Consider the following 20,531-nt stretch of genomic DNA (forward strand, 5'->3'; position numbering starts at 1 on the left):
CATTCGTTTTTTCTTCAGTGCTTGGATGTTGAAATAATGAATAAGCATAAGACTCCCTTTTTGGGAGTTTTAAAAGATGATTCATAAGGAGGTGGGAAGAGGTGTTACTAGTAAGCATGTTCTGGGTGGTCTTCTGGTGCACACGTGCAGTAACTGTACATGCTTGTTCATATGTTGCATGTCTCATTAGCATCTTAAAACTCCACCCAGGGGTGTGGTTTTTACTATTATAATGAGCATAGCGTCAGTTTGGGGACAGGTAAAATGAAAATATGCATGCTCTCTAGAAGGGAAAGGCCCTACTGAAGATAGCTTTGCTTGAATGAGCTCAATTACAATGCAAATACTGAGGTTTATTGTGCTTACTGTATGATCACCATGGTTGCCCCATCCCAAGAACATGGTCACTTCCTTGACTGCCTATCCTGCCTCATTATGATCTAGTAGGTGATTTAAATTTGGTCCACACTCAGTGTAATCATTCCATGCACTTTAAACATAATCTAGTTACCTGGTGTCATTGTGCTATATGTTGTCCTAACCTCGTGTAGTTCAGACTTCAGGTATCTCTGATACCTAGCCATAAAAGTTTAGTAGGGACTACTCAACTAAATTATCATGTAACAATCAAATGAGACCTACAGCTGAGTAAAGAAATGCTTCTCTTATTGATCAAATTTTTTTGGTTATTTTTTCATTTTCATGCCATGTTATATTTGATCCTTATGAGCTCAAACTCATAAAACAAAAGGCCACGACTTCTTGTTGGTTTGATTCAGTTATTCAACAAATGTTTATTGAACACTGTATAAGTTCATTCTCATGCTGCTATAAGGACATACCTGAGACTGGGTAATTTATAAAGGAAAGAAGTTTAATTGACTCACAATTCCGCAGGGCTGGGGAGGCCTCGGGAAACTTACAATCATGGTATAAAGGGAAGCAAACATGTCTTTCTTCACAAGACAGCAGGAGAGAGAAGAATCAGAGTCAAGCGAAGGGGGAAGCCCCTTATAAAACCAGAAGATCTCATGAGAACTAACTCACTGTCATGAGAACAGGATGGGGGAAACCGCCTCAATGATTCAATTATCTCCACGTGGTCCCTCCCATGAAATGTGGGGATTATGGGGACTACAATTCAAGTTGAGATTTGGGTGGGGACACAGCCAAACCATATGAAACACCGACTATGTGCTAGTCTTCTTTTTTTCTGAGGTACTGGGATGTAGAAACAATGAATAAGCATAATTAATATGTTAAAAGAAGAAAAATGAAGCAGGGAGAGGGCAAGGAGAGTTACCAAGGGAGGAAGTATACTATTTAACAGGGTGGTTCAGCGAAAGTCTCTCCAGTAGATGCTTTTGAGGAGAGATTTGATTGAAGTTAGAAAGCAAGTCATTTGAGCCTTACAGACATCTGTGGAGAGTATTGTGGGAATAGGTGATAGCCAGTGTCAAGCTTTTGCATGCTCAAGGGACAGAATGGAAGCCAGTGTGGCTGGAGCAGAGTGATCAAAGCAGAATGGTAGAGAACCGGAGCAGAGAGGACATGAGTGGGGACATCATATAGGATCTGTTGGCCATAACGAGGAGTTCATGTTTTATTTTGAGTGAGAAGAAATAGCATTGTAGCCAAGGAGTAATGTGATCTGGCATATATTTTTAAAGCGTACTTTAGTTACTGAGTTGAATTGGTTTTCTTTTGCTGCATAAAAAATTACTACAAATTTACCACCTTATAATACTGCGTATGTATTATCACACAGTTTCTGTGGGTCAGGAGCTGAGGAGGAAGGGCTGCTTAGCTGGCTTTTCTGCTTAGGGTCTCACAAATCTGAAATTAAAGTGTCTCATTTGAAGCCTGGGGTCCTCTTCCAAGTTCACTTAGGTTGTTGGCAGAATTCACTTCCTGGAGGTTGTAAGACTAAAGTCCCTGATTTTTGTTGTTGTGGTTTGTTTGTTTGTTTGTTTCACTGGTTGGGTGTTTTTTGTTTTTTGTTTTTGTGATTATAAGCCTGGTTATGCTCTCAGCTCCCAGAGGCAGGTCTCAGTTCTTAGCCACATGCCAGCTCACAACCTGGTAGGTCGCTTCTCCAAAACTGGCAAGGAAATCTCCTACATTTTGAGTCTTTCTCCAATTTGCTGAAATGGAGCTTTCTATAACATAATGTAATCAATCACAGCAGTAATCCACCATCCTCTTTGCCAACAAATTTAACCTAATCAAGGAAACGACTCTCTCTTCATATTCATAAGTCCTGCTCATGCCCAATTGGAGGGAATTGTACAGGATGATTACATCATAGGGTGGAAATTTTGGGAGCCAAGTCATAATTCCACTTACTACATAGGTGGTACTACTACAGAATTGTGAAAGGAGCAAGAGAAGATTCTGAAAACCAGATAGAAGGCACTAGTGGAGTCTAAGCCAGTGTTTCCCCAAGTTTAATGTGTATATCAATATCCTAGGCATTTTGTTAAAATGTAGATTCAGACTTCATAAGGCTATAATAGTGGCCTGAATCTCCCAACAATCTCCTAGGTGATGGCGATATTGCTTGCAGGTAGCAAGGTACAGGCAAACGATGACAGTGACTTGGGTTAGGGTAGTAATAGTAGAGATAAGAAGTGGTCTGATTAGGGAAATATTTTGAAGGCAGACCCTAAAGAGCTTGCTGAAGGAGAAACAAAGGCATCAGGATAACTTCTTAATTCAGGGGATGTCAAAGACTGTGTGGAAGGAGCTTATTTCAGAGCAGAAAAGAGTTCAGTGTGTGATATGCTAAGTATAAGATGCCTTTTAGGTTCCCAGTAGAGAGAATCACAAAATGCGATAGAAAATAGCAGGTTTATACATTATATTCAGTGTTATTGAAGATTTAAAATTTTATGTTTCTGTGCACCACAACTATGTAACTCTTTCTAAGTGTGCTTAGAATTTATTATATTGTATTAAAAATGTGAGCAATGAAGAGGACCTAATTGATTTGTGCTGCAGATTCTCTTTCATTCTCTTGCATTGACATTAGTAAAATAAGCAGTGTTTTCTTGTCCCTATGCCAGAGTTCCTTAGAGTGAAATAAACATCATTACTCAAATCATTAAAACTGTTCCTAGAATCCAAAATACACATCACTGTGCATATTTAAAACACAATGTATTCAAACACTCTCTGGGTATAGACCTAGACTTTAAGATGATTTTCAGTACCTATGGATTCTGGTTGATGCCTCACTATGAGATGTATTACCAGATTTTCCATGACTGTATAGATGGCTTCATGGTGTGACTAATTATTATTTATTTTCAGGGCAAAATTATGCAATGTTATTTTTATCACATTGTGAGAGGTGGCCATTAGATAGAGCTTGCATAAAAGTTAGTTCTCACTGACTCACTTATCACAAAAGAAGACAGTGTAGACTAGGATTTTATCAAAGATAAATTTACTTCTAATCCCCTAAACCTCAATCACTGTAAAATCTTGGCCTTACCCGTTCTCATTTTCATAAAGAAAAGCATTCAGAAGAATATAAAATGAAAACTACACTGCCATTCCTTTCTTCCTTGTGATGGCCATGGAAATGCTAGCGTTTAACCAGAGACTTGGATTCTCAATATTTCAAATGTTTTAAAAGAACTTTAAGTAGAATATACCTGTGCTTAGCACTGCTTGGGTGCTAAGTTAACAGGCAGTGAAATAAGATTACGGGAGGTGATTCATGGTTTCAGGTAGGGGTGAAATAAAGGCAACAAAGGGCAGTTTGGGTTTAGAGGACGCTTCATACTGTGGAACATGTGAAAATTCAGTTTATTTTAAGCAAAAAATCTTTATAGAAATCCCTGTTTTGCTTTTCTTATCGTTAAACAATAAAATGTGCTAGGCTTTACAACCAGAGAAAAATGGGAAGGAGATATTTTAAGGACAGCCTGATGATTTTGTTTTGTAAATAAGATCCCAAACAGATGGAAATTAAACCAAATCTTTCAATGACAGAGGGTGACAGTAGGTCTGAAGGCAGCTACTTTTATGGAGAATGTTGAGGAAGTCAGAACTTTACTCCTGTATCTGGATTCCTTTCAATCTGGAATCCTGGGCTAGGACTAACTACCTTACAGGACAATTAGGCTTTTTGTTGATTTGAAAGAATTGTGATGACTGGACAAAGCCATTGCTGAACGCTGAACTTGTCAAATTATGAGAGGTGGCCATTAGATCAAGCTTGCATAAAAGTTAGTTCTCATTGACTCCCTTATCACAAAAAGAAGATGTTGTAGACTAAAGTTGTACCAAACCTTGGTTGTTGTTCTATAGACTTGTTTTTTTATAGTGGCATGGTTGTTCTACAGACCTTTTATAGTGTTTCATATTGAAATCCAGAATCTAAATATAGGCACAATTATTTCATGCATTAGTTCAAAGATGTCAAACATTTTTCTACTATTGTATTTATTTTTATGTAATGTATTAACTATAATGTAAAGTTTAATTTTCGCATGGTAATTTAAGAAACTAAATTTCTTACTCCTTCTTTTCCCTAGGTGCACTGAATCAAAAAAACTGGGGAAAGAAATATCCAACATGTAATAGCCCAAAACAATCTCCTATCAATATTGATGAAGATCTTACACAAGTAAATGTGAATCTTAAGAAACTTAAATTTCAGGGTTGGGATAAAACATCATTGGAAAACACATTCATTCATAACACTGGGAAAACAGGTAAAATATTTGCATTCTGTTTGCCTTTAATATATTTTTCAGACCTGGAGTATGTTTAGACTAGTTTCATCTCATTTTCCTTTGAATATTGTACTATGAACTAGATAGAAGTTACATGTAGAAGAAACCAAATGGAGCAGAGAAAATGGGAAATTTAGACAATATTTTGACAATTTGTACAAAAAAAAAATGACCAATGTCATCATGTCATGTTTTCCTACAATGTAACAATAATGATGCTGCCTCTAGAAGATGTGATAATGTGATTTACAGCTAATATAATTTAGTCAATTACTTAGTCAATCAGGATTTCTTTTTCTTGAGCATTATAGTTTGATCTTTTCTGCCTAGCCTCATGTTATAGTCAGTATTTGGATAAGAAAAAAGCAATTGGCTATAATTGAAATTTAAGAAAATGAATTCCTAGCTCTTCTATATAGAAGGTTTAAAGTTGTATCCCATCCTTAGGAAACCCTCTCTAAGTGCCTTTTTATTGAGACTATCTTTTTTTTTTTTTTAAAAAAAGCAAAATATAATACATTAAAATTTAAATACAAATTCTAATAAGCTATACATAGATAAATAATTTCCAAAAAGTGACACCTTTTCTTTTCTGATATTCTAGTTTTTTTAAAAATTGTATTTTGGGAAATTATGTAAAGGCAAATATACACGTAAGACAAAGATTAGAAAAATATTCAAAATTATAATAGTAGCTCTATGGGGATAAGCTTTATCATTGGTGAATTTTTTTTTTATATTTTCTATATTTAGGTAATGTAATTATTTGAATGTAATAAGTTAATTTCAAAACTCAAGAGAGTAGTAGTCAGGCACTGTGGCTCATGCCTGTGATCCCAGCATTTCGGGAGGCCGAAGTGGTTGGATCACTTGAGGTCAAGAGTACCAGACTAGCCTGGCCGATATGGCAAAAACCCATCTCTACTAAAAATACAAAAATTAGCTGGGTGTGGTGGCACACTCCTGTAATTCCAGATACTCAGGAGGCTGAGACACAAGAATCACTTGAACTCAAGAGTTGGAGGCTGCAGTGAGCCAAGATCATGCCACTGCACTCCAGCCTGGACAACAGAGTGAGATCCTATCCAAAAAATCAAATCAAAACAAACAAACAAACAAAAAACAACTCCTGCTGGGCGCAGTGGCTCACGCCTGTAATCCCAGCATTTTGGGAGGCCGAGGTGGGTGGATCACCTGAGGTCAGGAGTTCAAGACCAGCTTGGTCAACATGGCAAAACCCCATCTCTACTAAAAATAAAAAAATTAGCCAGGCATGGTGGTGCATGCCTGTAATCCCAGCTACTCGGGAGGCTGAGGCAGGAGAATTGATTGAACCCAGGAGTAGGAGGTTGAGTGAGCTGAGATTGCGCCATTGCACTCCAGCTTGGGCAACAAGAGCGAAACTCTGTCTCAAAGAAAAAAAAAAAACTCATGAAAGTAGAGATTTTTCTACATCAGTGCCTGATGTGTAATAAACACTAAGTATTTCTTGAATGAATAATTTTTAAAATTATTGTGTTACATGTAATAATTACCTAAAAGTATATTGTCCCAAATCTTGACATTTTTATTTTCAGTTTTGAAGGGTGTTACAAAGCAGTAGGGCATGGAACCTCTGCTTTGGTTTTTAAATTTTTATTCTTTTTATTTATTTATTTTATGTATATATATTTTTATTATACTTTAAGTTCTAGGGTACATGTGCACAACATGCAGGTTTGTTACATATGTATACATGTGCCATGTTGGTGTGCTGCACCCATTAACTTGTCATTTACATTAGGCATATCTCCTAATGCTATCCCTCCCCCCTCCCCTCACCCCGCAACAGGCCCAGGTGTATGATGTTCCCCTTCCTGTGTCCAAGTGTTCTCATTGTTCAAATCCCACCTATGAGTGAGAACATGTGGTGTTTGGTTTTTTGTCCTTGCGATAGTTTGCTGAGAATGATGGTTTCCAGCTTCATCCATGTCCCCACAAAGGACATGAACTCATCATTTTTTATGGCTGCATAGTATTCCATGGTGTATATGTGCCACATTTTCTTAATCCAGTCTATCATTGTTGGACATTTGGATTGGTTCCAAGTCTTTGCTATTGTGAGTAGTGCCACAATAAACATACGTGTGCATGTGTCTTTATAGCAGCATGATTTATATTCCTTTGGGTATATACCCAGTAATGGGATGGCTGGGTCAAATGGTATTTCCAGTTCTAGATCTCTGAGGAATCGCCACACTGTCTTCCACAATGGTTGAACTAGTTTACAGTCCCACCAACAGTGTAAAAGTGTTCCTATTTCTCCACATCCTCTCCAGCACCTGTTGTTTCCTGACTTTTTAATGATCGCCATTCTAACTGGTGTGAGATGATATCTCATTGTGGTTTTGATTTGCATTTCTCTGATGACCAGTGATGATGAGCATTTTTTCATGTGTCTGTTGGCTGCATAAATGTCTTCTTTTGAGAAGTGTCTGTTCATATCCTTTGCCCACTTTTTGATGGGGTTGTTTGTTTTTTTCTTGTAAATTTGTGTGAGTTCTTTGTAGATTCTGGATATTAGCCCTTTGTCAGATGAGTAGATTGCAAAAATTTTCTCCTATTCTGTATGTTGCCTGTTCACTCTGATGGTAGTTTCTTTTGCTGTGCAGAAGCTCTTTAGTTTAATTAGATCCCATTTGTCAATTTTGGCTTTTGTTACCATTGCTTTTGGTGTTTTAGACATGAAGTCCTTGCCCATGCCTATGTCCTGAATGCTATTGCCTAGGTTTTCTTCTAGGGTTTTTATGGTTTTAGGTCTAACATTTAAATATTTAATCCATCTTGAATTAATTTTTGTATAAGGTGTAAAGAAGGGATCCAGTTTCAGCTTTCTACATATGGCTAGCCAGTTTTCCCAGCACCATTTCTTAAATAGGGAATCATTTCCCCATTTCTTGTTTTTTTCAGGTTTGTCAAAGATCAGATAGCTGTAGATGTGTGGTATTATTTCTGAGGGCTCTGTTCTGTTCCATTGGTCTCTACCTCTGTTTTGGTACCAGTACCATACTGTTTTGGGAACCTCTGCTTTATTATATATTGTAAGCAAAAATCTTTATAGAAATCCCTGTTTTCCTTTTCTTATTGTTAAACAATAAAATGTGCTAGGCTTTATGACCAGAGAAAAATGGGAAGGAGGTATTTCAAGGATAGCCTGATGATTATGTTTTTATAAATAAGATCCCAAACAGATGGAAATTAAACCAAATCATTCAATGACAAAGGGTGACAGTAGGTCTGAAGGCGGCTATTTTTATGGGGAGTGTTGAGGGTTTTATTTTTCTTAGGGGAGAGTGGTTATTAGATTATTGAGCTAATAGAGCTACATTACTTGGGTTCACCACTGGCTCTTGAAATGACAGTGGGGAACCTTTGAGCAACCTACTTAGCCTTTCTGTGACTCAATTTCCTCATCTGTAAAATAAGGAATATATAGTATCTACTTCCCAAGGTTGTGCGAAGATCAAATGGATAATACATGTAAAGTAACTAGTATAGTTCATGGTACATCATAAGTGATATGTAAATGTTGGCTGTCATTGTTATTGTGCTTGTTATTATTATTATTAGCTGGAGTTTGTATCCCTAGCTGGCTGGCCAATATGTTGTATTCAGTCCCTGATGCCAAAGTGATTTCTCCCTAATGGAACAGAGACTATTTAAACTTTATTGAGAGACATCCAAATCTTTCACTGGGCTCTCAAGAGAACTCTCCAGAAGACTGTTAAAATATAGTCAGATAATATCTGCTGTGGAACTCATACAGGGGAGTTTAAGCTTCTGCCACTCAGGGTTCAAACATGAGATGGCCAAAACTCCTCCATAAGAATGAGTTTCCTGCCTTTCCTGCCACAGCCAGGGACCCAGGTTCTGGACCTTGCTGATAAAGCCTGGGTGATACATGGAGGGATAAGCAGCAGCCTGATAAGGAGTAGAAATGGGCTGAAAATAGGAAGGTGAGAGCACTCTGAGGAGAAGACTTTTTTTTTTTCTTTTAACCTTTCAGTTCCTTCCCCCTTTGCTCTGTCTTCTTATTACCATCTGACATCCTAGGGAAGCAGAGCTTTCAAGTAACAGCTATCTTAGGACACCAAACAAACAGAGCAGGTGGACTGGCTGTCTTCTGCCCCTGAAGTCATACACTAGTCAATATCTTCAGCTTAGTTTGCATTTGTGGCAATAAGATATAAGTATATTGTGCAGACCTACAAAGTTTGGCTTCCAAAATGGCGACTTCATATTTTGTAAATTTATCAAATAAATGATTTTTCTTAATGTACCTTAAGTAGATGGAAATTTAGTTGAAATTTAAAATTTTGATTTTCAGAAGCTTAGGTGCAATTGTATTTCTTTTTTTAGTGGAAATTAATCTCACTAATGACTACCGTGTCAGCGGAGGAGTTTCAGAAATGGTGTTTAAAGCAAGCAAGATAACTTTTCACTGGGGAAAATGCAATATGTCATCTGATGGATCAGAGCATAGTTTAGAAGGACAAAAATTTCCACTTGAGGTAAGTCAGGAGATCTGCTGTGTACTATTTTATTTTCTAAATAATTGATGTTTTTATTTAGCATATAATTTGATTAATTTTAAAATCCAATATTAAAATTTGTAAACTGATATTTTGATTACTTGATTAATATACTAGACTAAGCTAAATTAATGTAAGACTTATCTTTGATTTGCCACTTGCTGGTAAGTAACAACCCAAAGTGCCACAAAATGGTAATCAATAAATGCTGATGAATTAATGAATGAAGGAAGGAAAAGGGGGACAATTTCATTAACATACTGGAGAATCCTTTGATTTAAATCTTTTGATTAAAATAAGAAAAATTTTCAGCTTTAAAATTGGCAAAGTAAATAATTATAAAAAATGAGTGTGTAGTGAAATGTTTTCTTACATGTCTAGAGAAAGTCTAAATTGGTAGACTTTCTGGGAAGCAGTTTGCTCGTTTTTATTAAGATTTTTAAATGATTTATACTCAATACCCAACATTTAAATTTAAAGCCATTTAGTCTAAAAATTTAAAAATTGCAAAAATTTATTTATAATATAATATTGAACCAAAAGGCAATGATTATTTAAATACATTATGATGGATATTATAGATTTCACAAAAATCATGTTTTTGAATGATATATATACATATAAAAGGTTCATGATAAGGTATTAATGGTTTTAAAAAGAAACATGTTAAATGGTATAACCAGTATTATTTTTGCAATTTTTTAATACATTAAAATTAATTAAATATTGACTGAGAGTGGAGTCTGAATCAAATGGACTAGGTTTGAATCTTGGCTCCACCATTTGGTTATTGGTTACATGACATACAATATATAAATTATTTAACTTATCAATGCTTCCATTTTTCTTCTGTGAAATTGACATAGTAGCTGCACCTGCCTTATAACATTACTATGGAAATTAAATGAGGGATTGACTTATTACTCATAAAAGTAATTGAGGGGCCAGGCACAGTGGCTCACGCCTGTAATCCCAACACTTCGGGAGGCCGAGATGGGCAGATCACTAGAGGTCAGGAGTTCCAGACCAGCCTGGCCAACATGGTGAAATGCCACCTCTACTAAAAATACAAAAATTAGCTGGTCGTGGTAGCACTCACCTGTAATTTCACCTACTCAGGAGGCTGAGGCATGGGAATCACTGGAACTCAGGAGGTGGAGGTTGCAGTGAACCAAGATCACACCACTGCACTCCAGACTGGGTAATGGAGTGAGACGCTGTCTCAAAAAAAAAAAAAAAAAAGCAATTGATGGAATTCAAGAAAATGCTAATAATGATTTTCTCTGGGTGATGGCATTATAGGTGCCTCTTATTTTCTCCTTTCAAGTTCCCATGTTTTCTAAAATACCTAGAATGAAACTATTCATTTTATAATTCAAAAGTTATTAATAATAAAAATAAGATAGGGTGAATTACCTCTTAAAAGACTAAAAAGCTTTTTTTAAAAGGTGGATATCCACATTCACATTTACAACTTATACTATGGATTTTTTCTTTATTCAATATTTTTAAAGAAAAGCACATTTATCAAATTTGATTTGTCAAAGTAGTCAAAGTCAATTCATTAAGCAACATATCACTTCTGAGAGTTTAGCTTACTCACAATATTACCTATTTAGAACAAAGATGAAGTTCAAGAAAAATTCTATCAACAAGAGCCCTGAGCAATCAAAATACATAGTACAGAATCCATGCACTAAACCTAATACAATTATATTAATGCAAAAGCCTCTCAAATTGTCTCTCAGTGGTATTGGGGTTTTGTTGTTGTTGTTGTTGCTTTGAGACAGAGTCTTGCCCTGTCGCCCAGGCTGGAGTGCAATGGCGTGAACTCGGCTCACTGCAACCTCCGCCTCCTGTGTTCAAGCAATTCTCCTGCCTCAGCCTCTCGAGTAGCTGGGATTACAGGCACATGCCACCATGCCCAGCTAGTTTTTTCTATCTTTAAGTAGAGACGGAGTTTCACTATGTTGGCCAGGCTGGTCTTGAACTCCTGACCTCGTGATCCACCCACCTCAGTCTCCCAAAGTGCTGGGATTACAGGCATCAGCCACCACGCCCAGTCTTGTTTGTTGTTTTAAAACACTCTCTATGTAACTGTGTAAGCAGGAAACCCAAGGATCATCCCTGGCTTGCTCCTTATTTCTTATCTCCTACATCTCACAATCAAGTCTTCTCAATTCACCGGGCATGGTGGCTCAAACCTGTCATCCCAGCACTTTAGGAGGCTGAGGCTAGAGGATCACTTAAGCCCAGGAGTTTGAGACTAGTCTGGGCAACATAGTGAGATCCCATTTCTACAAAAAATAAGAGAAAATAGCTGAAGACGGTGGCATGCACCTGTTGTCCCAACTACTCCAGAGGCTGAGGTAGGAGGATCACTTGAGCCCATGAGGTCAACGCTGCAATGAGCCATGATCATGCCACTGCATTCCAGCCTGAGTGACAGAGTGAGACCCCCTCTCAAAACAAACAAACAAAAGCCTTATCAGTTTTTCTCCTAAATACCATATGGGAGGTCAGAAAAAAGTTTGCTTACTTGGATTATTAAATTAATAATTATTAAGTTTTAAATCATATTTCTTTCGATTTCCCATGCTTGTCATACTGTCTTGCCTAATAGGCCTTTCCCAGGTGGTACTTCTGACTTGAATACATGCCCTTCTCTTCTGCCTTTCACCTGGCTAAAAGCTGCTCATTCTTGAAGGGTCAGTTTAGAAATCGTGTCTCTGAAAAGGTTTTGGTGACTCGCCCAAAGCAGGAGCCACTGCTATCCTCTGTTGCACACCCTCTATTTCTCCCATCAGAGCATTAACTATGCTTTACGCTCTCAGAGGCTTCCTACTCTTACCTTAAGTCTACTTCTATCTAGCCTGAGACACCTGATTTCCAGACCCAGACAGGAGAAGCACCAAATTATATAGAGGCTGTTACAGAGAGATACATATATGGACTGAAGCAGAAATTAACAAGGGATAACCTCACAGCTGGAGAGGAGAATCAAAATATGAAACTTAAAACTCTTTTGGTATTTTTTAGGTAGAAGCTGAGAGTCCTTGAGCGTTTCAATATTAATAGAGCACAATATGGTAATATCAAAGAATGGTAACTCTGGACTCTCAAGAAAGGCATGCACTCTTGAGAAAGACAGAAACTTATATTTAAAATAATTCCATAAAGCAGTTAAAGTAATATATGATTATTTATTTCATGTAATTGTTCTAATAAATTTTACGGCACAGTCCCCTGGTAATCTCAAAATGGTCATTTTGGTTTTAGATATGTCTAACTTTCTATTCCCTTCATTATTGAAGGATGGTAAATGATAGCAAATGTAGTTGTATACATGTAATTTATAAAAGATTTTGGAAATACTTAGAATGTAGAATTACACAATTTATAGAGTGTTTCAAATAGAACTTTCTGAATTGCTTGTTTTATTAAGTCTCTTTGCTGATTTTTATGAAGTCTTTGTGTATCATAAAACTATCATTGTTACTTTTATAGATGCAAATCTACTGCTTTGATGCAGACCGATTTTCAAGTTTTGAGGAAGCAGTTAAAGGAAAAGGGAAGTTAAGAGCTTTATCCATTTTGTTTGAGGTAATATATATATGCTTTACACTAATGTAATTCCTTTTTAAGTCACATTAAATATTGATGTGAAATATCAAGACATAGTTTCTAACAAAGAGAGGAGCTCACAAGTAAAATTAAAACTGGTGGTCATTTTCAAAAAAAGATGACCCTTGCCTGGTATTTTTAAAAGGAGACTCTTGTGTTTGTTAATTGGGTGAATCTTTTCTAGCTGGGGCAAAGTGTTCTATTAAGTACACAGATTTGCTTATAGTACATACAAAGCATCATATTAATAATTATGTATTATTATCAGTAACTATGAATCATAAAATTTTAAAATTTACTTTTCTTAGTGAAATATGTAAGTTATCTGGTTTTTGTTTGCTTTGTTTTCACCTAGCTATAAAAAAAGTGTTTTTGGAACTTACTATTTTTTAATGCACATATTTAAAATGGAATTCATTAATCTTCACATTTTTATTGAATAGTTATCCAAATGTTTTATTCTTTTTTTAGAATGTGATTATTTTTTAACAGGTTGGGACAGAAGAAAATTTGGATTTCAAAGCGATTATTGATGGAGTCGAAAGTGTTAGTCGTTTTGGTAAGCTACTTGGGGAAATATCTTTCTTCAGGATTCTGCTTTGGATGGATAAGAATGTTGACAATACGACAAAAATCACTTGTTCCAAAAGGTGGAAAGTACTACATTTTTAAAGAGGAGCAATCTCTCACTTTCCACACTTGATAATTTATACATTTCTCACCAAATAAATAACAATTTATCAGAAAATTTTGTTACATCAAAAGCATGAAACATTAATGTAAGTAGGAAATTGAAGTTTTTAAAATTCTTGAAAATAATCTAATTATATCATGCAATTAAAGCCTATTTATCTATTATGTCTCCGCATTATTCATCCATTAAAGACTAATTCCTAATCTGAAACCAGCTAATTTTATAAATATCATATTTTAAAGTAGAAAAGGAATTGTTACTCAAGTTAAAATTTATTCCCTGGTGGTTTCCTTGATAAATCCTTTGCTTTATCAACATGAGGAGATGAGATTTTTGGAAGAAGGTCAACACTCACATAGAAGAAGATGCAATATGCTTTGACATTGTTCTGCCTGCTATCTCATGGATCTTGTAATTTGTCACAACAAATGCTTTTAACAACATGGTCAGAGGAGTGTAAACCTGTTAATTTTACTATTTTATTTTTATTAAGCACTCACACACAGGATCTTAATGCTGCCCCGAGTTACCAATAAAATGAGGATTATTCCTCTCTGGAAGCTGCAAAATTTGAAATCAGAAACAAAACTCATGTAGATCCTTTTCTTGAAAGCAGAAGCCTGGCCTAGGATTGATTTATCATTGTCAATTACATGTGAGGATCTGAATTGACCCAACTTTTCAGAAGTCAGGAATATGTGAACTGCAGGGTAGCTTTTATTTTTTTTTTTTAGAGACACAGCACAAGATGAAGCTGTTACCTCCCTCCATCAACCCAGATTGCAAAATTCTACATTGAATGTGATAAGTCACATTTAATTTTCCCCACTTGAGTCACAAAGTAGATTCTATCCAGACTGAAATAAAACAACTTGTTTGAATTCCTATACTTAAAAAAATGTATAAGATATGAATTCTGAATGTTCCAGATCTTGCACCAGCCTGTGGGGACAATGAAAGAGATGTTAACACTGGGTTGTTAACCCTGATTTGTGCAACTATGGGACCTTTGAGACTTTCTGTTAAGGCCTCTTTACTTTCCCAGGTACTTTACTTTTTGGGGGTGCCTTGGAAGGCACTCATACGAGCTTGAGAATAAACTTGCTCATGTTCTTTAAAATTTCCTTTCTAACATCTACTGTCTGAAAGCCATTCAGGAAGATACTTTGTCAGATACACTGTGACTACATATTCTCTCCCTTTCTGAGAATATGGATTCCCTAACAGCATTATTCTGCCTATATTCTGGCTCTTAATTTGAAAGCAGTACAGTTCTTGGATTAGCTGAGGACAGATTCTAGTCCTTTACCCCCTCTCTCTCTGTCTCTCTACCTCACTTGTATTAGTCCATTTTCACACTGAGAGTAAGTGATGTGTAAAAGAAAGAGATTGAATTGACTCACAGTTCTGCATGGGTGGAGAGGCCTCAGGAATCTTACAATCATGGTGGAAAGCAAAGGGTAAGCAAGGCATGTATTACATGGCAGCATGAGAGAGAGAATGAGAGTGCGAGCAAAGGAGAAACTGCGAAACACTTATAAAGCCATCAAATCTCGTGAGAACTCACTCACTATCATGAGAACAGCATGGGGGAAACTGCCCCCATGATCCAATCACTTCCCACTTGGTCCCTCCTCAACACATGGGGATTACAATTTGGATTACAATTCAAGATGAGATTTGGGCAGGGACACAGAGCTAAACCATATCACCACTATTTGTGCACCAACTTCCTCATTTACCAAAAACCAAAATCCTTCATGCCTATCCACTCATTCATCTGGATACTTAGTATTTCAATATACTCAGCAAGGACAACTACCCAAACCAAATAAGTTAAGTCTTTCTAAAATCAAACGTTTCCATTTTGAGAGTTCTTGAATTAAATCCAGTCTATTTCTGACTCTAGAAAATCCCCTACTGCCCAATAAACTGAAGGCTTCCCCATATTGGCCATCAGATATTGCTGCTGGCAACCTTGAGGATCAAAGGTGGGACTTGTCTTTAGGCAGTGATTCTGGAACCACAGCTAAACCCCCAAATTTGGCTCTGTATTCACCATGTAATGTAAGTTATTAAAAAAAAAAAACACCTTTTCAACCATTATTCAGATTATAAGATCTATCTTACTATGCTGTGGGCTGGTTGCTCATTTCCTGTTTCCTCTCTAAAGGACAAAGCCCATTTCTCATTCCTCCCCTCAACCCCTCTTTCTTTCTTTCCCTCCCATCCACCATACCTACTCTATGTTAGGCATTATCCTATCCATGGAGTGGAGAGAGAGAGAGCATGATGTTGCAGCAATACTGAGATAATGAATTAATATTTTCCAAGCAGAGCCCACAAAAGACGTTACTTGCAATCTTTCGAGTTGCAGGGAAGAGACACATCCCAGGTAACATCATCAGTGATTATCTGATGGGAATTCTCATCAGAATGATTTATAGTGCTTTCTTAATCACAATTTCAGCCCAGAAATTTCTGTACTGGAAAGTCCTCATAGGCATTGGTGTGACCCCATGCTAAATATCATTGTCCTAAGTAATAGCAGCTGGTTTTATGTAGTTACCAGCCTTTCTCTAGTGCTTGGCCCTATTGTGGTTTCTTCATCTTTGTTCCTCCCCATCTTTTTTCTTCCACCATTAGCCTTCTCATGGAAGGATCTGATTAGTTGGTTGGTTGATCATCATTACATGTTCAAGCAAATAATGATTGCATAAATGAATGACTGACCCCAAATAGAGCAGCACTGGCTCTGCTGTGCTTCTCTCTTGTGTTAACAATAGTGAGGTTACTTGGATGAAGCAGGTGTTTTTTCTCAAGCCAACAAAACAAAATGAAAACCACAAACACAAACAAAGGAAAAACACTGTAGTGAAATTTTGTTAGAGGAAAATGTAACTGAAAAGCACTTCTGTAATTTAAAAATCTTGTGATATCTAGTTACCACATCCGTAAGAGAGACCAGGTGACTGCTATTGAGGTCCAGAGGCAGAAGAATGGATTCCACATTGGGGATAGGGAGAGGAAAATGAAAAAAAAAAAAAAACTTCTTCTGATTCTTTTGCTTCTTTTTAAATTTTTTCCCCTTTAATTTCTTTCCCAATAATAGGAAAATTCTCTATCTCACTCTCCTTACTCAGGTCTCACCTCTGCTTTCCCTTCCGGGCCCCTGGCTCTCCTGGGGTCAATTCATTTCCACCTAACTTAGCAGCAAGTCAATTTCTGGCTCCTTACCTAATTAGTATTCTCAACACACACATTTTTCATGAAATATTTGTAAGATAAATTTAGTCTTCAGTGGGAAAAGGAACAATTACAGTCCACTTGTCAGTTAAGGAGGTAATTTAACTACAACACTTTTCTAGTATTGAAAACATAAATCTAAAAAACATTCACAGGTTAAAAATAAATATTCTTCTTAGTTCCTGAGAACTTGAATCTAATCTGAATTCTGATCATGTTATCTTGGCACTGGAGAAGAGGAGGACATACTTTTAGAAGTTACTAATGAATCCGTTAAATCAAAGAAAACTTGAACTTTCTAATGGATTAAAACTACATGTAGGCCATATTGACATGACTATCAATTCAGTTAAGAAAAGGTTTTTATTTCTAAGATTCAGTTGTTAATTCAGACTGAAGCAGTTGTCTGTAACTTTAGTTAGTAACAGTACTCCTTTTCCCTTCAGAAGTTTCTGTTACAGAAAAGTTAACATTTACTAATTTAACTTTTAAATAACTTATTTTTCTTTGAGGCTTTCTGAACATGTTCAGTCTTCATAGAGTTTAGAGCTGGAATAGACTTTTAAGATCAGATAGTCTAGTCATTTCGTATTCTAATGTGGAAAGTGTGGTTAAGAAAGACGGCCGGGCGCGGTGGCTCACGCCTGTGATCCCAGCACTTTGGCAGGCCGAGGCGGGCAGATCACGAGGTCAGGAGATCGAGACCATCTTGGCTAACACGGTGAAACCCCGTCTCTACTAAAAATACAAAAAATTAGCCGGGCGTGGTAGCGGGCGCCTGTAGTCCCAGCTACTCGGGAGGCTGAGGCAGGAGAATGGCGTGAACCCCACGGGGCGGAGCCTGCAGTGAGCCGAGATCGCGCCACTGCACTGCAGCCTGGGCGGCAGCGAGACTCCGTCTCAAAAAAAAAAAAAAAAAAAGAAAGAAAAGAAAGACTAAAACCTTGAAAAGGCTTCACTTTACTTGGGATTTTCTACACTAGCCTACTACCCTGCATGTTTGCATCACCTGGGGATGCTTTTTAAAAATCTAGATGCCCAGGCCTGACCACTAGAGATCTTAATGCAAATGGTCTAGAGTGGGGCCTGAGGCATTGGTATTTTTCTAAAACTCCCTGGATTATTCACATAAGGATTAACACCACTGCTCTACACTCCGCCACCTCACTTAGACTACACGGATTGGCTTCAGGGACTATTTCTTAATGGCCTTAATCTCATAGAAAGGGCAGAGGACTTGCACTGGGCTGGGTAGTTCAGGAGATAGGAAAACAAATTAGACACAGATCTCACTGGTAAGTAGATTGCTGCCTACATGAGTGAGGGCTGGTTCACAAATAGCTAAATGACCAAGGTATTGCTATTGGTAAGTGCTATTGGACAGATACAAATGAGACTATTCAAGGAGACAGATATATTTGGATTGTTTCAGGGTTTGAAGGCCAGATGGCCCACCTAAGAAAACTCTACCAGTTTTTGGATAGAAATTCTATAATCTGTATACAAGTTTATATATAAGAATAAATCCATATTTATTGGTGTGTGTGTGTGTGTGTGTGTGTACACACACAAACACATCTGTGTATATTGTATCAAAAATATTTTTTTCCACTCTTTGGCTTTCCTTTTAACTCTCTTGATGACTATTGATGAATAGATCTTGATTGTCATATACTAAATTTTATCATTTTTCCTTTTATAAGTAATATTTTTTGTGTGCCATTTCAGAAACCTCAACCTACCATTAGGTTATGATAATAATTTTTTAATGTTTTCATTTAAAAGCATTATGAATATGTTCATTTAAATCTGCAATCAGTTTAGAACTGATTTGTGCTTATGATGTGAAGTAGGGAATCAAGATTCACTTTTTTCCATGAGGATATTCAATTGATATAGCACTGTTTATTGAAAAGACCATCCATTCCACATTCCATAATAATTTTTCTATCATAGATCAAATGATCATATTTTTCTCTTTTATTTTCTCTTCCATTGTTCTCTTCATCAATCTTTGCACAAATACCTCACTATCATAATTTCTACAGCTTTATATATAACAGTATGACAGCTCTTCCTATCTGGTAGTGAAAGTTTTCCAGCTTTATTATTTTTCAAGATTGTCTTAACTTTTCTTTGGATTTTTATTGAAATTTTAGAATCAATATGTCAATTACACACACAACCTTCTGGGATTTTAATTAGGATTTCATTGAATCTATGAATCAATTTGGGGAAAATCAACACCTTCACAATACTGACTCTTCCAACCCATGAACATAATCTTTCTGCCATTTTAATATTTATTTAATTCTCTCCAGAATGTTTTGTAATTTTCAGTGTAGATATTCTACACATTATTTGTTAGATTTATTTGTATTTGATAATGTTTTCCTATTTTAAATCATATTGCTTTAAATTTTATTTTCTGTTGTTTGATGCTGGTACACAGAAATACAATTGATTTTTGTATATTGATCTACGTGCAGTGGCTTTGCTAATTTCACTTATTATTTCTCATACTCTGTAGATGATTTTCTTTCTTTCTTTTTTTTTTTGAGATGGAGTCTCGCTCTGTCACCCAGGCTGGAGTGCGGTGGCGCGATCTTGGCTCACTGCAACCTCCGCCTCCCAGGTTCAAGCGACTCTACTGCCTCAGACTCTTGAGTAGCTGGAACTACAGGCACGTGCCACCATGCCCAGCTAATTTTTTGTATTTTTAGTAGAGATGGGGTTTCACCATGTTAGCCAGGATGGTCTCGAACTCCTGACTTCGTGATCCACCCACCTTGGCCTCTTTACAGGCGTGAGCCACCACGCCCGGCCTGTAAATAATTTTCAATGTTTTACATGCACAATCATGTTATTTGCACACTGTGATGGTATTATTTTTTCCTATACAATCTTAAGATTTTCGTTTCTTTTTTCTTTATTGCACTGGCTCAGTCTTCCAATTCAATGTTAAATAGAAGTGGTGATGGCAGGAAATCCTGGTGTCATTCTTGATCTCTAGGGGGAACACTTTCAATAAGTCATTCTTAAATATGATTACTAGTACAGGCTTTGATGATCATCTTCACCAGAATAAGGTTGTGTTTTTATTTTCCATGAACTGGTATTGAGTCTTATGAAATGATGTAACTGTATCTATTGAGATGATCATCTGATTTCTGAGTATTTTTATATGTAAAATATTCTGTTCACCATCTTGATGTAAAGATAAGTCATCTAACACTGTATAGTGACATGTGTAATACAATTTGGGGCATGCCAGCTTTATTACCATTTAAAAATATATCTAAAATGTTTCAAAATCTCAGTTTTGATTAAATACATAACAAAGCATGTGTCTCTGTTTCATAGAAGTTTTGAACAGCTAAGTTCCAGTGTTGAGATTCCAGCTGAGATGTATATTATTCCTTTTTAGGGAAGCAGGCTGCTTTAGATCCATTCATACTGTTGAACCTTCTGCCAAACTCAACTGACAAGTATTACATTTACAATGGCTCATTGACATCTCCTCCCTGCACAGACACAGTTGACTGGATTGTTTTTAAAGATACAGTTAGCATCTCTGAAAGCCAGGTAATCTTAGAAATTCAAACAAATCAAGTAATTCAAAGCCATTTAAAAAACATTATGTTCTAACTT

The 20,531-nt window shown here is 36.6% G+C and overlaps 1 protein-coding gene across 4 annotated transcripts in view; it reads left to right on the forward strand.

The window, feature by feature from the left end:
- PTPRZ1 (protein tyrosine phosphatase receptor type Z1) overlaps positions 1–20,531 on the forward strand; it is a 190,407-nt gene that overhangs the window by 91,668 nt on the left and 78,208 nt on the right. For all 4 annotated transcript variants that reach the window (XM_009454089.4, XM_001144786.6, XM_003951117.5 and 1 more), the window contains exons 3-7: positions 4,545–4,724; positions 9,144–9,295; positions 12,824–12,919; positions 13,433–13,499; positions 20,308–20,465. In XM_009454089.4, the coding sequence (XP_009452364.3) occupies positions 4,545–4,724; positions 9,144–9,295; positions 12,824–12,919; positions 13,433–13,499; positions 20,308–20,465 (653 nt within the window). The remainder of the gene's footprint in view (positions 1–4,544; positions 4,725–9,143; positions 9,296–12,823; positions 12,920–13,432; positions 13,500–20,307; positions 20,466–20,531) is intronic.

The sequence above is a fragment of the Pan troglodytes genome, chromosome 6 (genome assembly GCF_028858775.2).
Source record: "Pan troglodytes isolate AG18354 chromosome 6, NHGRI_mPanTro3-v2.0_pri, whole genome shotgun sequence".
Classification (NCBI taxonomy): domain Eukaryota; kingdom Metazoa; phylum Chordata; class Mammalia; order Primates; family Hominidae; genus Pan; species Pan troglodytes.